This window comes from Bos grunniens, chromosome 21, assembly GCF_055505025.1.
Source record: "Bos grunniens cultivar Pamir isolate PY7600 chromosome 21, Bosgru_T2T1.0, whole genome shotgun sequence".
Taxonomy (NCBI): Eukaryota; Metazoa; Chordata; class Mammalia; order Artiodactyla; family Bovidae; genus Bos; species Bos grunniens.
Genome location: NC_141185.1, coordinates 35,758,385 through 35,776,916, shown reverse-complemented (window position 1 = coordinate 35,776,916; position 18,532 = coordinate 35,758,385). Strand labels below are relative to the sequence as shown.

General features: G+C 45.7%; 1 protein-coding gene and 1 pseudogene across 2 annotated transcripts; one reads left to right on the top strand and one right to left on the bottom strand.

Moving 5' to 3' along the window:
• Positions 1-1,730: 1,730 nt before the first annotated feature.
• LOC147349357 (uncharacterized) lies at positions 1,731-16,969 on the top strand (annotated as a pseudogene). Its single transcript, XR_015150432.1, has 3 exons — positions 1,731-2,238; positions 14,291-14,373; positions 14,852-16,969. The product of XR_015150432.1 is annotated as an uncharacterized LOC147349357 (transcript).
• Positions 7,930-11,165, bottom strand: LOC147349358 (cathepsin G-like). The gene is made up of 5 exons (XM_086365253.1): positions 11,034-11,165; positions 9,930-10,077; positions 9,073-9,208; positions 8,660-8,914; positions 7,930-8,218 (listed from the first exon to the last, which is right to left on the bottom strand). Exons 1-5 carry the CDS (start codon positions 11,086-11,088, stop codon positions 8,057-8,059), a joined length of 756 nt encoding a protein of 251 aa, XP_086221379.1. The 5' UTR covers positions 11,089-11,165; the 3' UTR covers positions 7,930-8,056.
• Positions 16,970-18,532: the final 1,563 nt, after the last annotated feature.

Sequence of the window (18,532 nt, the reverse complement as noted above, 5' to 3'; positions counted from 1 at the left end):
ATTCCTAACCCAGGGATCAAACCTGCATCTCCTTCATTGGCAGGCAAGGATAGGATTCTTTACCACTGAGCCACCAGGGAAGCCCTATATTGGAGTATAGCCAATTAATAATGTGATTTTTTTCAGGTGCACAGCAGAGTGACTCAGCCATACCTATACATGTATCCATTCTCTCTCAAACTCCCTCTTTAATTTTTTTTTTTCTGCTCCTTTCTTTGTCTCTTCTCCTTCTGGGACTCCCTACTTATAAGTTGCATGAGGTGTTCCACACATCTGATAGCCTATTCATTTTTATTTTTTACTTCTGTTCACTGAAAAGTCCTAAAGCAATTCCAGATTTGTTAGTGATGACTTCACAGGGGCAGCCAGTTACTCTCCTGGAATAATAGCCAAGCTCGACACAGGTGCCTTCTGCCCTTGGTCCAAGCAGCAGAGCTAGATGTGGGTCAGGTGAGACAGGAGGAGGTGGGGAGGAGAACAGAGAGAGAGACAATTGCTGATCAACATTATGTGGATCCACGGGGAGCCCTGGAGAAGGGAGGCTTGAGCCACGTGTGGGGTGCAAGTATAGTCCAAGGTGGAGTCCAAATAGCTGAGGAAAGCTGTCTGTCAGAAAAATGTGATAGCACTGCCAAATGCTCAGGAAACCAGCTACAGAAATTGTGAAAACCCTCATGGTTCTATGTGACAAGATGCATTAAAATGATAAACACCTGCTTTGGGCTAAAACTATAGTTTATCCTCTTTGATTTTCTATACTTCCCCAAACATCATAAATAATATTTTATAGGTACATTAAAGACCAGTGTGTCAACACAGTGGTTTAATAAATTATTACAACATTGCTGAACATGTTTGTGGTTTGCAAATTGGTGGTGGGGAGGAGCGGTAAACCATCAAAGCTAAGAAGCCATGTATCCCCTTTAACTGTCATGTCTGGGGCAGAGAGTGAAAATGAGAAGATATATGTTCCTCCTTGTGGGTAAGGCCTGAGCCAATACATGCAAAATATCTTAAACATTATGTCCAGTTTGAGATAAGATTCCAGAAGTCTTCTCATACCTATATTAAATTATAAAAGAACAAATAAAAGCAATTTAAACTGTTTGTCTGATTGCATGTATTCTAAGTAGAATCATAGCTTGGAACTTGCCCTTAAGGCTGACAATGCTTAAATACCCATGTGCAGACAACTGCATGAGCAAATATGCCTGGTTCCTCACCAGGAGCAAGGAGCCTTGGTGGGCAGAACCTTTGCCCACATCATGGTCTTTCCTGGAACCCACATTACCTGGGCCAGGAGGGACAGGAGTGAGCCGGAAAATTTAGAATAAATGATAAAGCTTTGTTTATCCTCTTGCTATTACTACCTGCATGCTTCCCAACTACTTTAATATTGGGGTCTTTTAAATCTTTGAAATATCAACAAGTTGAGAACAATACTGGCTTTATAAGGGCTACCTGGGACTGGACCATAAAATAAATTCAGGTGCATTTGTCTGTCAAACCCACCTTCTCAAACTCTTCTATTCTGTCATTACCTTATCTTCCAGGTACTCTCATTGACACCCCACCTCCACTTCATCCGCAGTCTCTGGTCCTCACCCGCATCCCCAACAGTGTGCAGTTACCTGAAACTACCAAGAAGCTGATGGACGGCTAGGCTCTTGCCTAATGTGTTCTAGGAAAGACTTCTGCTTGGTAATTTTGCGTTTATAAAGATAACAACGACAAACCTCTTCACCTACCCAAAAAAAGTGAAGTTCTACAGAGTATAATTGGATAGTTATATGCTTTTTGATACCTAATGACAAATTCAAGGCATGGTGGTGTCAGATTTATGGTCTTGGAGGATCAAAATTAAAGGAAGGGGGCACCATTTCTGATTAATGCCACCAACCACGCCCCCCCACCTCTCCCCCGCCCTACCTCCTTTCTCTGTTCAGAAAGTCCATCCAGGACTTTCTCTAGATGAATTTGGTTGTGCTATCAAGGGCCTAAGAATGCAGCTCCTGAAACACCCTTACCACACAGACTTTTCTGATGAAAGCTCACGTCTTGGGAATCAATAGAACCAGGAGTAAATTGGTGGTGCCCGAGACTGCCCTTTTAAACTCAGGATTGAAAAAACCTGGAAGGAGAACTCGCATGCTTCTTCAGACCTGCTTAGCTTTTCAGAGAAGACGCTGTTGCTCCTGTTCTTACTGGCCAATCTCCTAACCCCTGGGGCTGAAGGAGGTAAGTGACTGTCCCTGTCTTCAGTGAAAGTCATGCAGTCATGTCCGACTCTTTGCAACTCCATGGACTATACAGTCCATGGAATTCTCCAGGCCAGAATACTGGAGTGGGTAGCTTTTCCCTTCTAAAGGGGATCTTCCCAACCCAGGGATCGAACCCAGGTCTCCCAAATTGTAGGCAGATTCTTTACCAGCCGAGCCACAAGGGAAGGCCCTCTGTCCTCAGAGGCCTGGCTTATTCCAGCGACACTACTTTCCCAGTGCCTCTGCGAGACTATTGCTATGATGTTCCTTGCCTCAGTCCATTCCCAGAAATTTGCTAGACTCCAGATCTGCTGCTGGACACGGAGTGTGCAGATTACAGAGAACTACTCCCATGGAGACCTGGTGGGTCTTCTCTCTTTCATAGGTCACACCCTGGCATGTGGAAAGTTATTTATAATTAGGATGGCACAAGATCCTGGTGGGGAGGGAAAGCTGAGAATGAGTGTTGTAACTTCCCATTCTCCAAAGCTAAGCTAAGTTGTCCCAGGAGCTATCGTCCAGAACAAGAATGAAGGCGCCATCTCAGTTTCCTAGGTGTCACCCTCTCATTGACCCCGCTCTCCTGAGCCACTCTGCTCCACCAGGGCAGGTATCTAGAACCCAGGCGAGCCTCACGGTGTCACCTCACCACCGATTCCATGGCCCTCATGGGGGCTGGCTTCCACCCAGGCCCCCTCCTCCCATTTCCCCACCTCACTCTGGTTTCTAATCCTTGCACATGTCCTCTTTGGCTTGAAAGTTAAATTGCTTAAAAAGATAAATCTGTGCTGAAATTCAGACCATATTAGGACCCAAAGCAATTTTGGAGACTGTTCATTCACATATCCAACAGCATTTGTGGGACATTTACTATGTGCCTGGCTCATAATGGGGGAGAAAGAAGCCATGAGCTCAAAAGTTTGGGTTTTTGAAACCAGCCTCATCTGGAAGTAAGCAGGACACAGGGGGTCTGAGAAGCTCAGGAACAAAGAAAGAGCCAGAGTAGGTCAGAGAGAGTAGCTTCCAGGTGGTTTATCTCTAAGACAGATCCCCACTCCCTCACATGTATTTGAAGTGCTCCAGAACAAAGGCTGAGCCCCTCCTCTCTATGGGGAGATAAGAACTAACCAGGGAAACAGGTCACATTGCAAGCCTGCTGTGCTGCCCAGGGGAGCCTGAGGCCCCATCTCATTGAGCTGTGTCCCTAAAGACCATTGAGGACTATCATCCTCTGAACGTCCCATTGTTTTAGGCCACCTGGCAGTTCCTGTCCTGTTTCCTATGAGGACAGAACTCCAGGGAAATTTTCTCTTTCAGGGGAGATCAAATGGGGCAGAAAGGTCAGATGGCATTCCTCACCGTACATGGTATCTGTAGATTTTTATGACAACAGACAAGGCTGGAGCAGGTGTTGGGGGTTCCTGGCATGAGACAACTTCATGTTAACTGTGGCTCACTGGGACAGAAGGTAAGGAGCACAAAAGTCTTGTCTTTCTGGGAACCCCTAGTACCATGCTAGGCCTTGGTAACTCAGGAAAGGCCCAGAGCATGAAGAACTGATGCTAATCAATGGAACCATTTGATTCTCTTGGGCCAGGGCCAACCAAGTGTGGGGTACTGGGGGGAAGTGTTTGGAGAGAGGCCTGTTAAATGTCTGGATGTGAAAATGGTTTCGTAATTTTTTGCACAACAAAACAGTGAATCATAATGTAGCCTGTGAAAATTGTGCTTCTGAAAATTCAGTGGAAACTTGAAAAAACAACTTTTAAAAAAAAATGAAGTATAGTTGATTTACAATGTTGTGTTAGTGTCTTTCATACAGAAAAATGATTCAGTGACACATGTACATATATAATTCTTTTTAAAAATATCCTTTTCCATTATGGTTAACTATGAATATAGTTATCTGCACTACACAGCAGGACCTTATTGTTTATCCATTCTATACGTAATAGCTTCCATCTGCGAACTCCAACCTTCCCCTAACCCCCTCCCAGGGGCAACCATAAGCCTCTTCTCTATGTCCATGCGTCTGTTTCTATTTTGAATACAGGTTCGTTTGTGCCGTGTTTTAGATTTCACATATAAGTGATTTCATATGGTATTTGTCTTTTACTTTCTGACTTCACTTAGTATGATGATCTCCAGTTGCATTTACGTTGTTGCAGTGGCGCTATTTCATTGCTTTTTAGGGCTGAATGGTACTCCACTGTATATACGCACCACATCTTCTCTATCCATTCATCTGTTAATGGACATTTAGGTTGCTTCCATGTCTTGGCTATTGTGAATAGCGCTGCTACGAACATAGATTGCATATATTTTTTTGGATTAGAGTTTTGTCTGTATATGTGCCCAGGAGTGGATTGCTGGTGATAAAGTAGTCTTGATAGATATCAGTCTAGTGAAGTTTGTAGTTGTTCTGGGGGTCAAGCCACCTAAAATCTTGAAATGATTCATAATGTATTGGGCAGATTTTGTATACTAAGAGTTTTTTCTTTTTTTTTTTTTTTTAACATTTCCACAGGAAAGACATATTCTTTGAGCTATTGGGACTGGTCCTGGGCTGCCCTCTTGTCTCCAACTCGAGGTTGATGGATGAGTTGGAGAAAGATGGTTTTCTCCTGGGGTCCCCACTTTTCCCAGACAAACTCAGACAACCATGATCAAGGTTACCAGCCCTCACTTCTGTGATGCTGCTAGTTCTGATGTATCACCAGTGTCTAGCTTCTCCTGACTCTGATGCTTTGCCCCAGGGCACAGGCACCAGGTTTCTATGGACCAGAAGTCTGCCTGAGCTATTAGGTCAGGAGTGAAGTTCCTGGTGGGGTTTCCATCCTAGAGCTTGTCATGGTTTTGTGACTTTCCAGACAAGTCAGTAGGTCTTCCAAAGCACAGAGGTTGAAAGCAGAGAAAGAGAGCGAGAGGAACTGTCTTTTGCACTAGTTTTTCGTGTGCAAAATGTTTTCTTGCCGAAGCTCTGCTGCTGAGGTTTACTTAATAAGGAAGTGCGCTGAGCTGTGAGGAGTGGTGGAACTGGCTTCTGAAATGGTCATGAAGGGAATTGTCCTATGGACATGGGCATGGTGAGGGCTATAGAAATCTTTCCAGCAGTGCGGCTGGAGGCAGACAGCTGCCTTGGAGAGCTGACTGGCAGGGAGAGGTTTGGAGGAGAGATGGGTCTGTCCTGGGAGTTTCCTGGGCATTCCTGACCTGGGTGGTGCTCTGGTGGTGGTGGTTTAGTTGCTCAGTTGTGTCCAGCTCTTTGCGACCCCATGGACTGTAGCACTCCAGGCTTCCCTGTCCTTCACCACCTCCTGAAGTTTGCTCAAACTCATGTCCGTTGAGTCAGTGATGCCATCCAACCATCACATCCTCTTTTGTTCCCTTCTCCTCCAGCCTTCTATCTTTCCCAGCATCAGGGTCTTTTCCAGTGAGTCACCTTTTGCATCAGATGGCCAAAGTATTGGAGCTTCAGCTCTGGGGCTCAAAGTAAATGTCACAGAGAGGAAGGGCTTCATCAGGGCCCTTCCACTGCTCTCTCCTCTCCCCTGCCCCCACTATCAAGTATTCTTTCCATCTGGCAATGCAGACATTTAATAATGAGACTGTTATCCCTGAGAACATATAAGTAAGAGATAATTCCTATGGGTAGGTGATATCAAATTTACAGGAAATGACTGAATGTTGTCAAAGATGTTAACGTTTTTGTGGAAAATGGCATACACTGAACTTTAGGCAAATGAATTTTTGACAAGAAGTACCCATAAACATGGGTATCAAGATTGCCAGGAGAAATATCAATAACCTCAGATATGCAAATGGCACACCCTTATGGCAGAAAGTGAAGAGGAACCAAAAAGCCTCTTGATGAAAGTGAAAGAGGAGAGTGAAAAAGTTGGCTTAAAGCTCAACATTCAGAAAACGAAGATCATGGCATCCGGTCCCATCACTTCATGGCAAATAGATGGGGAAACAGTGGAAACAGTGCCAGACTATTTTTTGGGGCTCCAAAATCACTACAGATGGTGACTGCAGCCATGAAATTAAAAGACACTTACTCCTTGGAAGGAAAGTTATGACCAACCTAGATAGCATATCAAAAAGCAGAGACATTACTTTGCCAACAAAGGTCCATCTAGTCAAGGCTATGGTTTTTCCAGTGGTCATGTATGGATGTGCGAGTTGGACTGTGTAAAAAGCTGAGTGCCGAAGAATTGATGCTTTTGAACTATGGTGTTGAAGAAGACTCTTGAGAGTCCCATGGACTGCAAGGAGATCCAACCAGTCCATTTTAAAGGAGATCAGTCCTGGGTGTTCATTGGAAGGACTGATGCTAAAGCTAAAACTCCAATACTTTGGCCACCTCATGCGAAGAGTTGACTCATTGGAAAGGACTCTGATGCTGGGAGGGATTGGGGGCAGGAGGAGAAGGGGACGACAGAGGATGAGATGGCTGGATGACATCACTGACTCGATGGACAGGAGTTTGAGTAAACTCTGGGAGCTGGTGATGGACAGGGAGGCCTGGTGTGCTGCGATTCATGGGGTTGCAAAGAGTCGGACATGACTGGGTAACTGAACTGAACCCATAAACATAATGGACAAATTTGCTAAGGTATATCTGTGTAGAGCCAGTTGGATTTGATATGTGCATATGGATCATTCCGTTTCAGATTATGGAAACTGCAAGAATTCAGGTGGGAAACGTAACACTGCAAGGAGTAATTAACATTTTGATGGATGTAGAACCTCCTAGCTGATTCTCTACAGTTACCTTAAGGTGCTAAAAGCTTGGGTTTAAATTATGCTACTTCAGAAATCCTTTATTTCAATATAATATTGATGTATTAGTCATGGGTTAATCTTCAGGGTAAAAGGCATTTTAGTCAGCATATTGTGTGGAGGTTTGTTTAATTTTAGAGTAACAAACCCAGCAGGAGATTCTCATCACAGTGAAACTGAGAACACCGGTCTAGAGCACAGTGAGGGTTGGTGTGGGAAAGGGTTTAGGAGAAAGACCCTGGCTGTCCATAGACACTTGGGTTGCTCCCATCTCTTGGCCATTGTGAAAAGTGCAACTTTGATATGGGTGTTTGTTAGATATTTTTAAGAGAGTAAATCTTCTTTTTTCTTTCTTGTGTGGCTTGATTTTTTAAACATTTAGATTTTTGATCCCATTTGAGTCTTATCCTGGATTATGATAGGAAGTATGGACCCAACTGTATCTTTTTTACCCAGTGATTCTATTTTGTTTCAATGACACCTATTAAAACTTTATTGTTTCCCAGTGGTTTGAGAATTGTTCACCATATACTAAATTGGGCCTTGTTTAGAATTTCAGTTGTCCCTTTGGTCTGCCTGTCCAACTCATCCTTCTCACACCAATGGCACGTGGTTTTGGGGTACACTTTAATACCTAGTGTGGAGTCTCTTTAATAGTCTAGTGGGTAGAGAATAGAAAGCCCTACTCTGGGGAGAGGTAGGTCCCTCCATCCCTCCCCAGGCTGTGGGTAGAGGGGACATGGAGGAATGGGTGGCTTGGAGGAGGGAAGAAGCTCCTGCTGACCCCAGGACGGTAGGAATAGGGATTCACTTGTCCTGGGAAAGAGACCCCATCTTCCTCGACAAAGCTCACTCTCATTCCTGGCACACTTTGTTGTGTACAAATAATGTTTAATGAACACATTAGAAATCAGTCATTTCCACTCCAGACTAGGACATTTATTAAGGCTCTGGGAACTGCCCTGGAGCTGGGCTCTGCCCCAGAGAAGGAGAGTCAGTCTCGTGGGATGTCACTCTGGTCTCCACTCTTGGAAGCGTCTCATTGTTCTCCTTATCCAGGGCAGGAAGCTGGAAATTCTGGTGAAGACTGCTGGAGGGGTCCCCATCCTGTCTCCGTAGGAGACAACGCCCTGGGCCACATTGCTGCACACGAGGGGGCCACCGGAGTCCCCCTACAGGCAGAGGAGGGAAGGGACACTCAGTTTCCCAGGACTCCCCACTCCTGTTGCCCTCTGCCAACCCTCAGAGAAGACGGGGGTTGAGGGGAGCTCCTTCCAGTGCTGGCTGTGTGTGAGATGGGAGGATGGTGGGGTGCAGAAGAAAAGCTTCTGAATTTTCCCGTCGCTGGGCTTCAGCCCTGACTGTGGTTGCTTCTCCAGCCCAACCCAGGTCAAGGTACCTCACCGGCCCCAGGAAAACACTGCACGTGAACATCCTGCATGTCTGGTACTTCTCCTATTCCCCCAGACACCAGATGGATGGGGAAAAGCCCCCCTCCCCACCCCACGTCACTTTGGTGTGGATCCCAGGCTGCAACCACAGAGATGGAATCTGTCCCCACTGCCCATTGTGCCCAGGGCCCCCTGTCTTGGGCACACCCTACATTGTCTTACCAGGAAAGTGGACTTCCCCTCTCTTGGGTCCCCTACACAGATCTGCTTTTGGCCAGTGTAGAAATCGAAGCGACTGTGACACTCTCCATCCCTCTGAATTGTCAGCTGCACCTCCTGGAGTGTGATTGCTCTCCTGTGCAGTCTGGTGAGGCCCCAGCCGGCCACGGTGCACTGGGTCCCAGGGCTCAGCATTTCCTCTGTCTGAGGCAGAGCTACCAGCCTCACAGCTTCATTCTGTCTGGCTCTGTTCGCCAGCTGGCAGGAAGTGTGCAGGCATTCAGGGACTGTATGCTCATCCCATGCCCACCACCACCCTGGGAGTCAGCCCTGATTCCCCCTCCATGGTCCCAGGACACATGAAGCCCCCCAAGCTGGGAGAGAGCCACCCAGTTGAAGAACCAAAGGGTCGGTACCTGCAGTAACATGATGTCGTTCTGGTTGTTCCGCTGATTGTATCTGGGGTGGGGGATGGGTCTGAGAACAGGGATGCGCTGCTGCGTCCATTCAGAAGCGGTGACACTGTGGATCCCCAAGATGACATTTATTTGGCTGCAAAGGAAAGGGAGCCTAGAGGTAGGTTTGAGCTTCAGGAACTGCAGTCCCCAATACAGGTCGAGTGACTGCCCAGGGTAGCGAGACCTCAGCCAAGGGAACCAAGGGACAGGAGGGCTCTGGGGCTGAACTCTGTGCCTTAGGCCTCCCCTTGAGATGGGGGGTGGTGGGAAATTCAATGAACTTAAATTTTGCCTCCCCTACAAGAAGTTGAAAAAGAGCTTGAATTCACAATTTGAGCCCCATGGTGTGGGGCTCCCCTCTTAATCTTTCTGATCAGACCCTCCTTTCTATCCATTCACACAGGCCTTCTCTTGGTCTTTTTTCACCTATTCATTGCTAGAAACCTGCCTTCAATGGCTCCTCTCATGAACTCTTCTGGATCTGCTTTGCAGGTGCCTAGAAGCTCTTTACGGAGAAGGCAATGGAACCCCACTCCAGTACTCTTGCCTGGAAAATCCCATGGATGGAGGAGCCCGGTAGGCTGCAATCCATGGGGTGGCTAAGAGTCAGGCACAACTGAGCAAGTCGACTTCCCTTTCACTTTTCACTTTCACTCATTGGAGAAGGAAACGGCAACCCACTCCAGTGTTCTTGCCTGGAGAATCCCAGGGACGGGGTAGCCTGGTGGGCTGCTGTCTGTGGGGTCGCACAGAGTTGGACACGACTGAAGTGACTTAGCAGCAGCAGCAGCAGCAGAAGCTCTTTAATTTCTCACCTTCCCAAGCAGCGAGCTGCTGTCATCACGAAGTCTTCACGTACCAGGAACCCCCCACAAATGGTCGGACCTGCCGGTGTCAGGGTCTGAATATATGCCATGTAGGGGTGGGAATGGGGCCTGGCCTCTCGGCCTCCGATGATCTGCCCTGGAAGGAAGCACTAGGATTATCTCTGCACTGGCGGGTGTGTGGACATTGGCTTGGTGGCTCCAGAAAGACTGGAAGTTGGGGGGCAGGAGAGATGAGCAGGGGCAGGGTGAGCTGGTAGTTGGTGAGAATGGGGTCTGCAGGGTGCAGAACTGGGGGAGGCTCCAGGATCCTGCAGAAAGTGCTGCTGGTTCTCCATCCAGCCTCAGCACCCTCCCACCTGCTCGGAAGGCGGGGCCAGCTGCGGCCTCCCTCACAGGAGGGTTTCTCTGCTGTGGGGATGGCAAACCCAGAGCCCTCTGGCGCCGCCTCTCCCTGAAGTTCTGTGGCACTTTCTTCCTCAGGGAACTTTCCAGATCTCTGTGAGTCCAACTCATGAATTTAAGGATCTAGAGATGGGCTGATGGGTCCACTATCGCTGTATCTTGATCTCCTAGGCTCTGAAACAGGGGCTGCAACTGAGTTCAGAGAGCACATTTATATAGCCAGTACTTTGGCCACCTCACGTGAAGAGTTGACTCTTTGGAAAAGACTTTGATGCTGGGAGGGATTGGGGGCAAGAGGAGAAGGGGACGACAGAGGATAAGATGGCTGGATGACATCGCTGACTCGATGGATGTGAGTTTCAGTGAACTCTGGGAGTTGGTGATTGTCAGGGAGGCCTGGTGTGCTGCGATTCATGGGGTCGCAAAGAGTCGGACATGACTGAGCGACTGATCTGATCTGATCTGATGTGCCAGGGTAGTTCTGAGAGCTTTATGTACACCACATCACTTAAACTCTCATAGCGACTCTCCAGGTAGGCCTGATAGAATTCCTGCCCTCAGCATCTGAAGCTGGAAACTGTGGACTCATGCAAGCTGCCCAGTGATACAGAGCTAGCAAGTGTCTGGGTGGTCTGCCTTCAGAGTCTATCGGGTGGAGTTGGGCTCCTGAGGGTGGGAACGGTCACTCACCTGCCTGAGCCCTGGGGGACAGGAGAAAGGCCACGAGGAGCAGGAGCGGCCACATCTTCCCGGCGAGGCTGCCCAGCAGTTGCTGCCCCTGCTTCCTCCTGCCAGACTTTGAGCCCCTGGGAGAGGAAGCAAAGGTGAAGGTGGGGGTTTGAGGGTGGGGGTGGGGGCTCGAGCATCCACAGTCCCATTCTCCTGCTGCTGTGATCAGTTTCATCACCCAGAGCTGCCCAAGAGGCTTGCCCACCAACTGCCAGGGACCTGGGGGAAGGCAGTAACCGAAGCCTTCAGTGCAATAGCTCGCATAGCTGCTGAGTCAGTGCTGGCCACAGAAATGGGAACCCAGGGCACTGGGGAGGAGGATGGGTGTCCCAGAACCCCTAACCCATCAAATTCAGTAAAGTCCTCACAAGCATCAAGGCTGGGACCTGTCTATTTCCTCCTTCTCCCTCAGGGCATGGAACCTGCATGTCTTCACCCCCTGGTCCTGAGCCCCACCCAGAGTTGTCCAGCACACTGAGTAGCTCTGTTCCTGGGTGGGTGGAGGGCACTGCCAGAGAAAGAAAAGGGAAGAATGAGGCTCTGCCACTGACCATTTCTCTCTCGGGTCACTTGAGCCCCCAGTAAACTCTCAGTGCATCTCGACACTGGGGACGGCTTCTATTTTTCTGCTTCCTACTGAGCTGAATGTTTTTGTGTTCCAGAAGCTTCCCTGCCTGCAGAGAAAGCCCAGTGACTTGATTTTGTTGACAGCCATCAGACCCTGGGGAAAAACATCTCAGATCCTATTCATCCATGATAGACCCATCAACCTAAACCCGTCTCTGCTCCACGGGTGCTGGCACCTAAGGAGGTAGCTCACTGCTGTGCTACCTGTGACACCTGAAGAAGTGGACACTCAGCATTGAGAGAGAGGGATGGCAGAGTTCTGTAGAGTAACACAGGGGGCTGCTGCTGCTAAGTCACTTCAGTCGTGCCTGACTCTGTGCGACCCAATGGATGGCAGCCCACCAGGCTCTTCTGTCCCTGGGATTCTCCAGGCAAGAATACTGGAGTGGGTTGCCATTTCCTTCTCCAATGTATGCATGCATGCTAAGTTGCTTCAGTCATGTCCAACTCTGTGCGACCCTATGGACAGCAGCCCGCCAGGCTCCTCTGTCCACGGGATTTTCTAGGCAAGAATACTGGAGTGGGTTGCCATTTCCTTCTGCTAGACACTCTTAAAAATACTTGGAAGACTCTGTGTTGGCACAGAAAGCCCTACAATACAGTAAATGTTTGCAAAAATTTCAGAATTGAAAACCAATAGAGTTCTCAGCCTTTTATGGATTGTGATAAGCCCACTTGAAAAATCTTATGAAAGTTAAGGATCCTCTCCCCATATACAAATATACATAGCTTGGCGCTTATTCTCAAAGCTGCAAAGAACTTCATTCTGTCCCTATTACATTGTAAATGATTGCAACCTCATGAAATTTCCTTATGCATCTCAAAAAGATACTTTACTTAGTGCCTTTGGGTAATTTTAATTTATTGTTATGTAAGCTTTTTAACTGTTTATTTTGTTTTTAAAATGTTACTCTAATTTAAACTAAGGGGAAAGTATAAAGAACAGAGAGTCCATGTGCAAAAAGGGAAGTAAAATATATGCTCTTAACAATCTGGGTAGAGAGATGTTTAGGGATTTCATTAACAGTGACTAGGATTTCATGCCAATCTTCCCACCAAAACCAACCCCAAACACACTTGTTTAAAATGTATGGAAACCTTAAAAGCCTTGAAGAACTCCCAATGCAAGAGTTATTATTAGGTTAAAACAGAAGGAATAATGGGAATCAAGACAGGTAGCTCTATTTCTCTGAGAGAATTTGCTAAATCCACAGAATTTGAGCTTCTGTTTGAAGAGCACCTAAAATGATGGTGTAGAAATCAAAGATCACGAGGTCTAGTCTAGACAGACAGGTCTAGTCAAACCGTCCCTGCAATAAGCTGTGAACTTAAAAGGCTACATGCTCAAATTAACAAAAAAGAGGTATTGAGTTAGTAATTGCAAATAATGTCTTGAAAGTTTGCAATTACCTGGACTTTTTAATGGACTCTCAAGCCTTGAACTTCTGTTATTGTACTTATGGATTGTGTTCCAAAGTACCTGGCAGAATCTATGGCAAATCTAGAAGAAATTCACTTATCTTCAAAATTCGAATTATACCTAAAAAGTTATTTTTCAAGTACAGTGACAAGCATATAGCCAAATACAAACAGCTCAGCAAACACGTAAGGATACAAGACATCATGACTAAGAAATAGTAAATAACAAAAGAGGAAAAAACCCTTTAGTTTTTAAGATAATATTATCAGTATAATATAGATGTCTCCTTTTACAGCTATTAGCATTTCCCTCATATATTGAGGTCCTCCTCTGTTGGGTGGATATATATTTACAATTGTTATATTTTCTTTGTAGATTGATCTCTTGATCATTACGCAGTGTCCTTTGTCTCTTGTAACAGTCTTTATTTTAAAGTTATTTTGTTTGATATGAGTTTTGCTACTCCAACTTTCTTTTGACCTCCATTTGCATGGAACACCTTTTTCTATCCCCTCACTTTCAGTCTTTATATGTGCCTGTATCTGATGTGGGTCTTCTGTAGACAACGCATATATGGGCCTTATTTTTGTATCCATTCAGCAAGTCTGTGTCTTTGTTGGAGCATTTAAAGCTTTTAGAGTTAAGGTAATTATTGATATGTATGTTATTGCCATCTTGTTAATTGTTTTGGATTTGTTTTGGTAGATCTTTTTCCTTCCCTCCCTCTTTGGTTCTCTCTTCTTGTGATTTGATGATTATGTAGTATCATGTTTGGATTTGTGTGTGCGTGTCTACTGTAGGTTTGGTTCCCATGAGGTTTTGATGCACAATATTGTTTTAAGTTGCTGATCTCTTAATTTCAAATGCATTCCCAATATCCTGCATTTGTGTACTCTCCTCTTTTCATGATTGCTGGTTTGGACGTCATATTTGTGTGTGGATGTTTTCCTGTCTTTGCTGTATGTTTGTCTTAACCGGTGGGCTTTCCCATTCATAATTTTCTGGTTTCTGGTTCTGGCCTTTTATTTCACCTAGAGAAGTTCCTTTAGCATTTGTTGTAAAGATGGTTTGGTGGCGTTGGCTTCTCACAGCTCTTCCTTGTCTGTGAAGCTTTGATTTTTCCACCAAATCTAAATGAGAGCCTTGCTGAGTAGAGCATTCTTGGTTACAGGTTTTCCCGTTTCATCACTTTAAATACACTGTGCGATTCCCTTCTGGCCTGCAGAGTTTCTACTGAAAAATTAGCTGATAATGGTATGGGGTTTCTTTGTATGTTATTTGTTGCTTTTCCCTTGTTGCTTTTAATATTTTCTCTTTGTCTTTAATTGTTGTCAATGTGATTAATATGTGTCTCTCTGTGTTCCTCCTTTGGCTTACCCTGTATGGGACTCTCTGTGCTTCCTGTAGCTGAGTGAATGTTTCTTTTCCCATATTAGGGAAATTTTCAGCTCTTACCTCTGCAAATATTTTCTTAGGTCCTTTCTCTCTCTCTCCTCCTCATAATGTGAATTTTGGTCTCTCAGGCTGTCCTCATTTCTTTTCATCCTTCTTTCTTTCTTCTGTTCTGCAACAGTGATTTCCACCAATCTGTCTTTCAGTTCATGTATTCATTCTCCTGCCTCATTTATTCTATTGATTTCTTCTAGTGTATTTTTCATTTCAGTCACTGTATTGTATTGTTCAATAATTATATTGTACTGGATTGTTCATCTCTGTTCTTTAAATCTTCTAGATCTTTATTAAACATTTCTTGGAGAAGCAGCTGCAACGCTGAGCGGAGGAGGCAGGAACCCGAAGGCAAGCAGGAGCTGCGTGGGGACCATGGCCGGGATCACCACCATCAAGGCGGTGAAGCGCAAGATCCAGGTTCTGCAGCAGCAGGCCGGTGATGCAGAGGAGAGGGCCGAGCGCCTCCCGCGGGAAGTGGAGGGAGAAGGACGGGCCTGAGAACAGGCTGAGGCTGAGGTGACCTCCTTGAACCTTAGGATCCAGCTGGTTGAAGAGGAGCTGGACCGAGCCCAAGAGCGCCTGGCCACTGCCCTGCAAAAGCTGGAGGAAGCTGAGAAAGCTGCTGATGAGAGCGACAGAGGTATGAAGGTTATTGAAAACTGAGCCTTAAAAGATGAAGAAAAAATGGAACTCCAGGAAATCCAACTCAAAGAAGCTAAGCACATTGCAGAAGAGGCAGACAGGAAGTATGAAGAGGTGGCTCGCAAGTTGGTGATTATTGAGGGAGACTTGGAGCGCACAGAGGAGCGAGTCGAGCTGGCAGAGTCCCATTGCCGAGAGATGGATGAGCAAATCAGACTGGTGGACCAGAACCTGAAGTGTCTGAGTGCTGCTGAAGAAAAGTACTCTCAAAAAGAAGACAAATATGAGGAAGAGACAAAGATTCTTACCGATAAACTCAAGGAGGCAGAGACCCGTGCTGAGTTTGCTGAGAGATCAGTAGCCAAGCTGGAAAAGACAGCTGATGATTTGGAAGATAAACTGAAACGCACCAAAGAGGAGCACCTCTGTACACAAAGGATGCTGCACCAGACTGCTTGACCTCAATGAGATGTAGAGCACCCCGCCCTGCCGCTGCTCCTCCCTCTCACCCCGACTCGCTGGGGCCAGCCTGCCCGAAGCTGACCTTTGAACTGAGGGCTGATCTTTCACTGGAAGGCTGCTTTCTCCTTTCGCCACCTCTCCCACCCCCCTACTCCTGTGTCCTTTTCGCCAAACTGTTTCTGCCTCTCCCCAGAGATTCCAGTTGGGCTAGAGGCTGAGCACCTCTGGGAACAACGTTTAAGGGAATGTGAGCACAAGGCAAAGTGTCTTTAAAAGCATGTTGTGATGTACACATTTTGTAATTACCTTTTTTGTTGTTGATGTAACAACCATTTGTAAAAAAACATTCCAGATAATTCCATAGTTCTGAAGCAGCAGTCTAATCCCTTTCTCACTTTTGGAAGGTAACATTTCAGCTTAATGCATATTGCCTTCTCCAGAGAGAAAGGGAAAAGGTTTGGGCCTGCCTTACTGAGCGCCTAGCAGCCCAGAGAAAGGCTCCATTTGGGGAAACCTCATTGCTCTGTAAAAAGTACCTGCCAAACCAGAAAGATGATTCCAGGAGGAGTTAGCCAAAAAAAAAAAAAGTGCTGTTCAGGTTTTCAGCTTTAAATTTGGACAACCTTTTTTTTTTCTTTTTTCATCAGAAGTGACCAAACAATTAAGATGGTGAAACCTCTGAGACCAAATCCTTGTTGCAGCTCTACCCTGTTCCCAACTGCTTACAGGATGGATCATGTGCCCCTTATATTGAAGTGACCGCTCATTTGCTCTCCTGCCTCCTTGAAAGAAAGGAAAGAAAATTATGTTTTGCCACTGATTTAGCCATATGAAACTCATCTCACCACCCTTTACTGGGTCTGAAGCTGCTGTCTCTAAAAGTGCCATCTCATTGTGCTTTGTACTGGTTAGTGCTGGAGAAATCTTGAAAAGCGAATGTACAAAACTTGTAAATTTTTATATTTTGGAACTTTGCTTCTTTGGGGTTGAGGCGCACTGGTCACCCCTCTGCCTGTGAGAGCTCTCTACAGTCTGTGGGCTAGCAGTGTGCTGATCTTTTAAAGTTTCTTTCCCTACCCAATCCCCCTTTTTTGATGAGGTTTCAGTGAGGTCTGTTAGGTGTGCATCCTGCAGCTTAATTGGCTTAAAATGTTCTCACCTTTTGTGTGGTCTCTCTAGGGACCAACTAAGAGAAAAAAAAAACCAATAGTGTAACTTTTTGATACTGAAAATTGATAAATGTCTTTTTGAAATAAAGAACCAGTCCCTCCAAAAAAATAAATACACATTTCTTGTATCCTCTCAGTCTGTGCCTCCATTCATTTTCTGAGATTGTGGATCATCTTTACCATTGTTGCTTTGAATTCTTTTCAAGGTTGATTGCCTATATTCACTTTACTTGGTTGTTCTTCTGGGGTTTTATCTTGTTCCTTCATCTGGAATATATTTTCCTGCAATCTCATTTTATCTAACTTTCTATGTCTGTGGTCTGTGTTCCTCAGAACTTACAGTTCCTTGCAGAACTGTAATTTTTCTTGTTTCTGGTGTCTGTCTCCTGGTGGGTAAACTTGATTCAGGGCTTGTGCAGGCTTCCTGGTGGGAAGGACGAGTACTTGCTATTGGTGGGTGGGGCTGTGTTTTGTCCTGCTGGTTGGGAGGGCCATGTCAAGGGATGTGTTTATAGGCAGTTATTGGCTCAGGATGACTTTAGGCAACACATTTGCTGATGAGTGGGACTTTTCCCAATTATTTTCCAGTTTATTTGTTGCCCACCTTGTGGGTATGGGGTTATTTGATTTTATTGTGAAACAGGCATTCTAGTACTGGAGCCTGCAGGCTGTTGAGTAAGGCCAGGTCTTGGTGCCCAGATGGCAACCTCCAGGCGGTCTCACACTGATGAGCATTCCCTGGGGTGTCTGCCACCACTGTCCTTGCCCTCACAGTGAGCCACACCTTCCCAGGACAGGGTATCCCACCTTCCTGGTGTACCCTCCAGGTCCCCCAGGTAGGTCTGGCCCAGGCTTTTATGGAGTCACTGCTTTGGTCTGGGTCCCAGTGCACATGAAGCCTTGAATATGCCCACCAAGAATGGAGTCTCCATTTTCCCCAGTCCTGTAGAGCTCCTGCATTCAAGGCCTGCTGGCCTTCAAAAGCAAATGCTCTTGGGGGTCTTTCCCCCAGTGCCACATCTCCAGGCTGGGAAGCCTGACGTGGGGCTAGGGAGTCTCACCCTTGTGAGAGAATTTCTGAGAAATAATTATTTTCCGGTTTGTCGGTTGCTCACTTGGTGGTATGGGGTTTGATTTTATTGTGAAAGAGCCCCTCTTGACATCTCATTGTAGCTTCTTCTTTGTCTGTGTGAGTAGAATATCTTTTCTAGTCTGTCAAAGTCTTTTTTCATAAATGATTGTCCAGCAAGTTAGTTGTGATTTTGGTGTTTTCATTAGCAGAGGTATTCTCAAGTCCTTCTACTCCACCATCTCATTTTTCATTCTATACAAGTTTTTTTTTCAGTTGTAAATGCTACCATACTACATTATCCATGGTTGATTATATAAGTGAATGTGAAACCGCAGAATGGGAGGGCCAACTATAAGTTTTACCTGGATGTTCCACTGGGTGGAGGGTTGCTGCCCTTAACCCCTGCACTGTTCAAACATACACTATAAATAAAAAGTCAAAATTTTAAAAGAATGGAGACAAAAAATGAGTTTAAAATGATTAATAATGGCAAAAATAATTTATAGTAAAATTTATTGAGTATGAATAAAGATAAAACTTGATTATTTAAAATAAAGGAAAAAACTTTTAAAAGAAGAATTTCTTTATAAACTTAAAGGGAAAAATTTTTAGATATAAA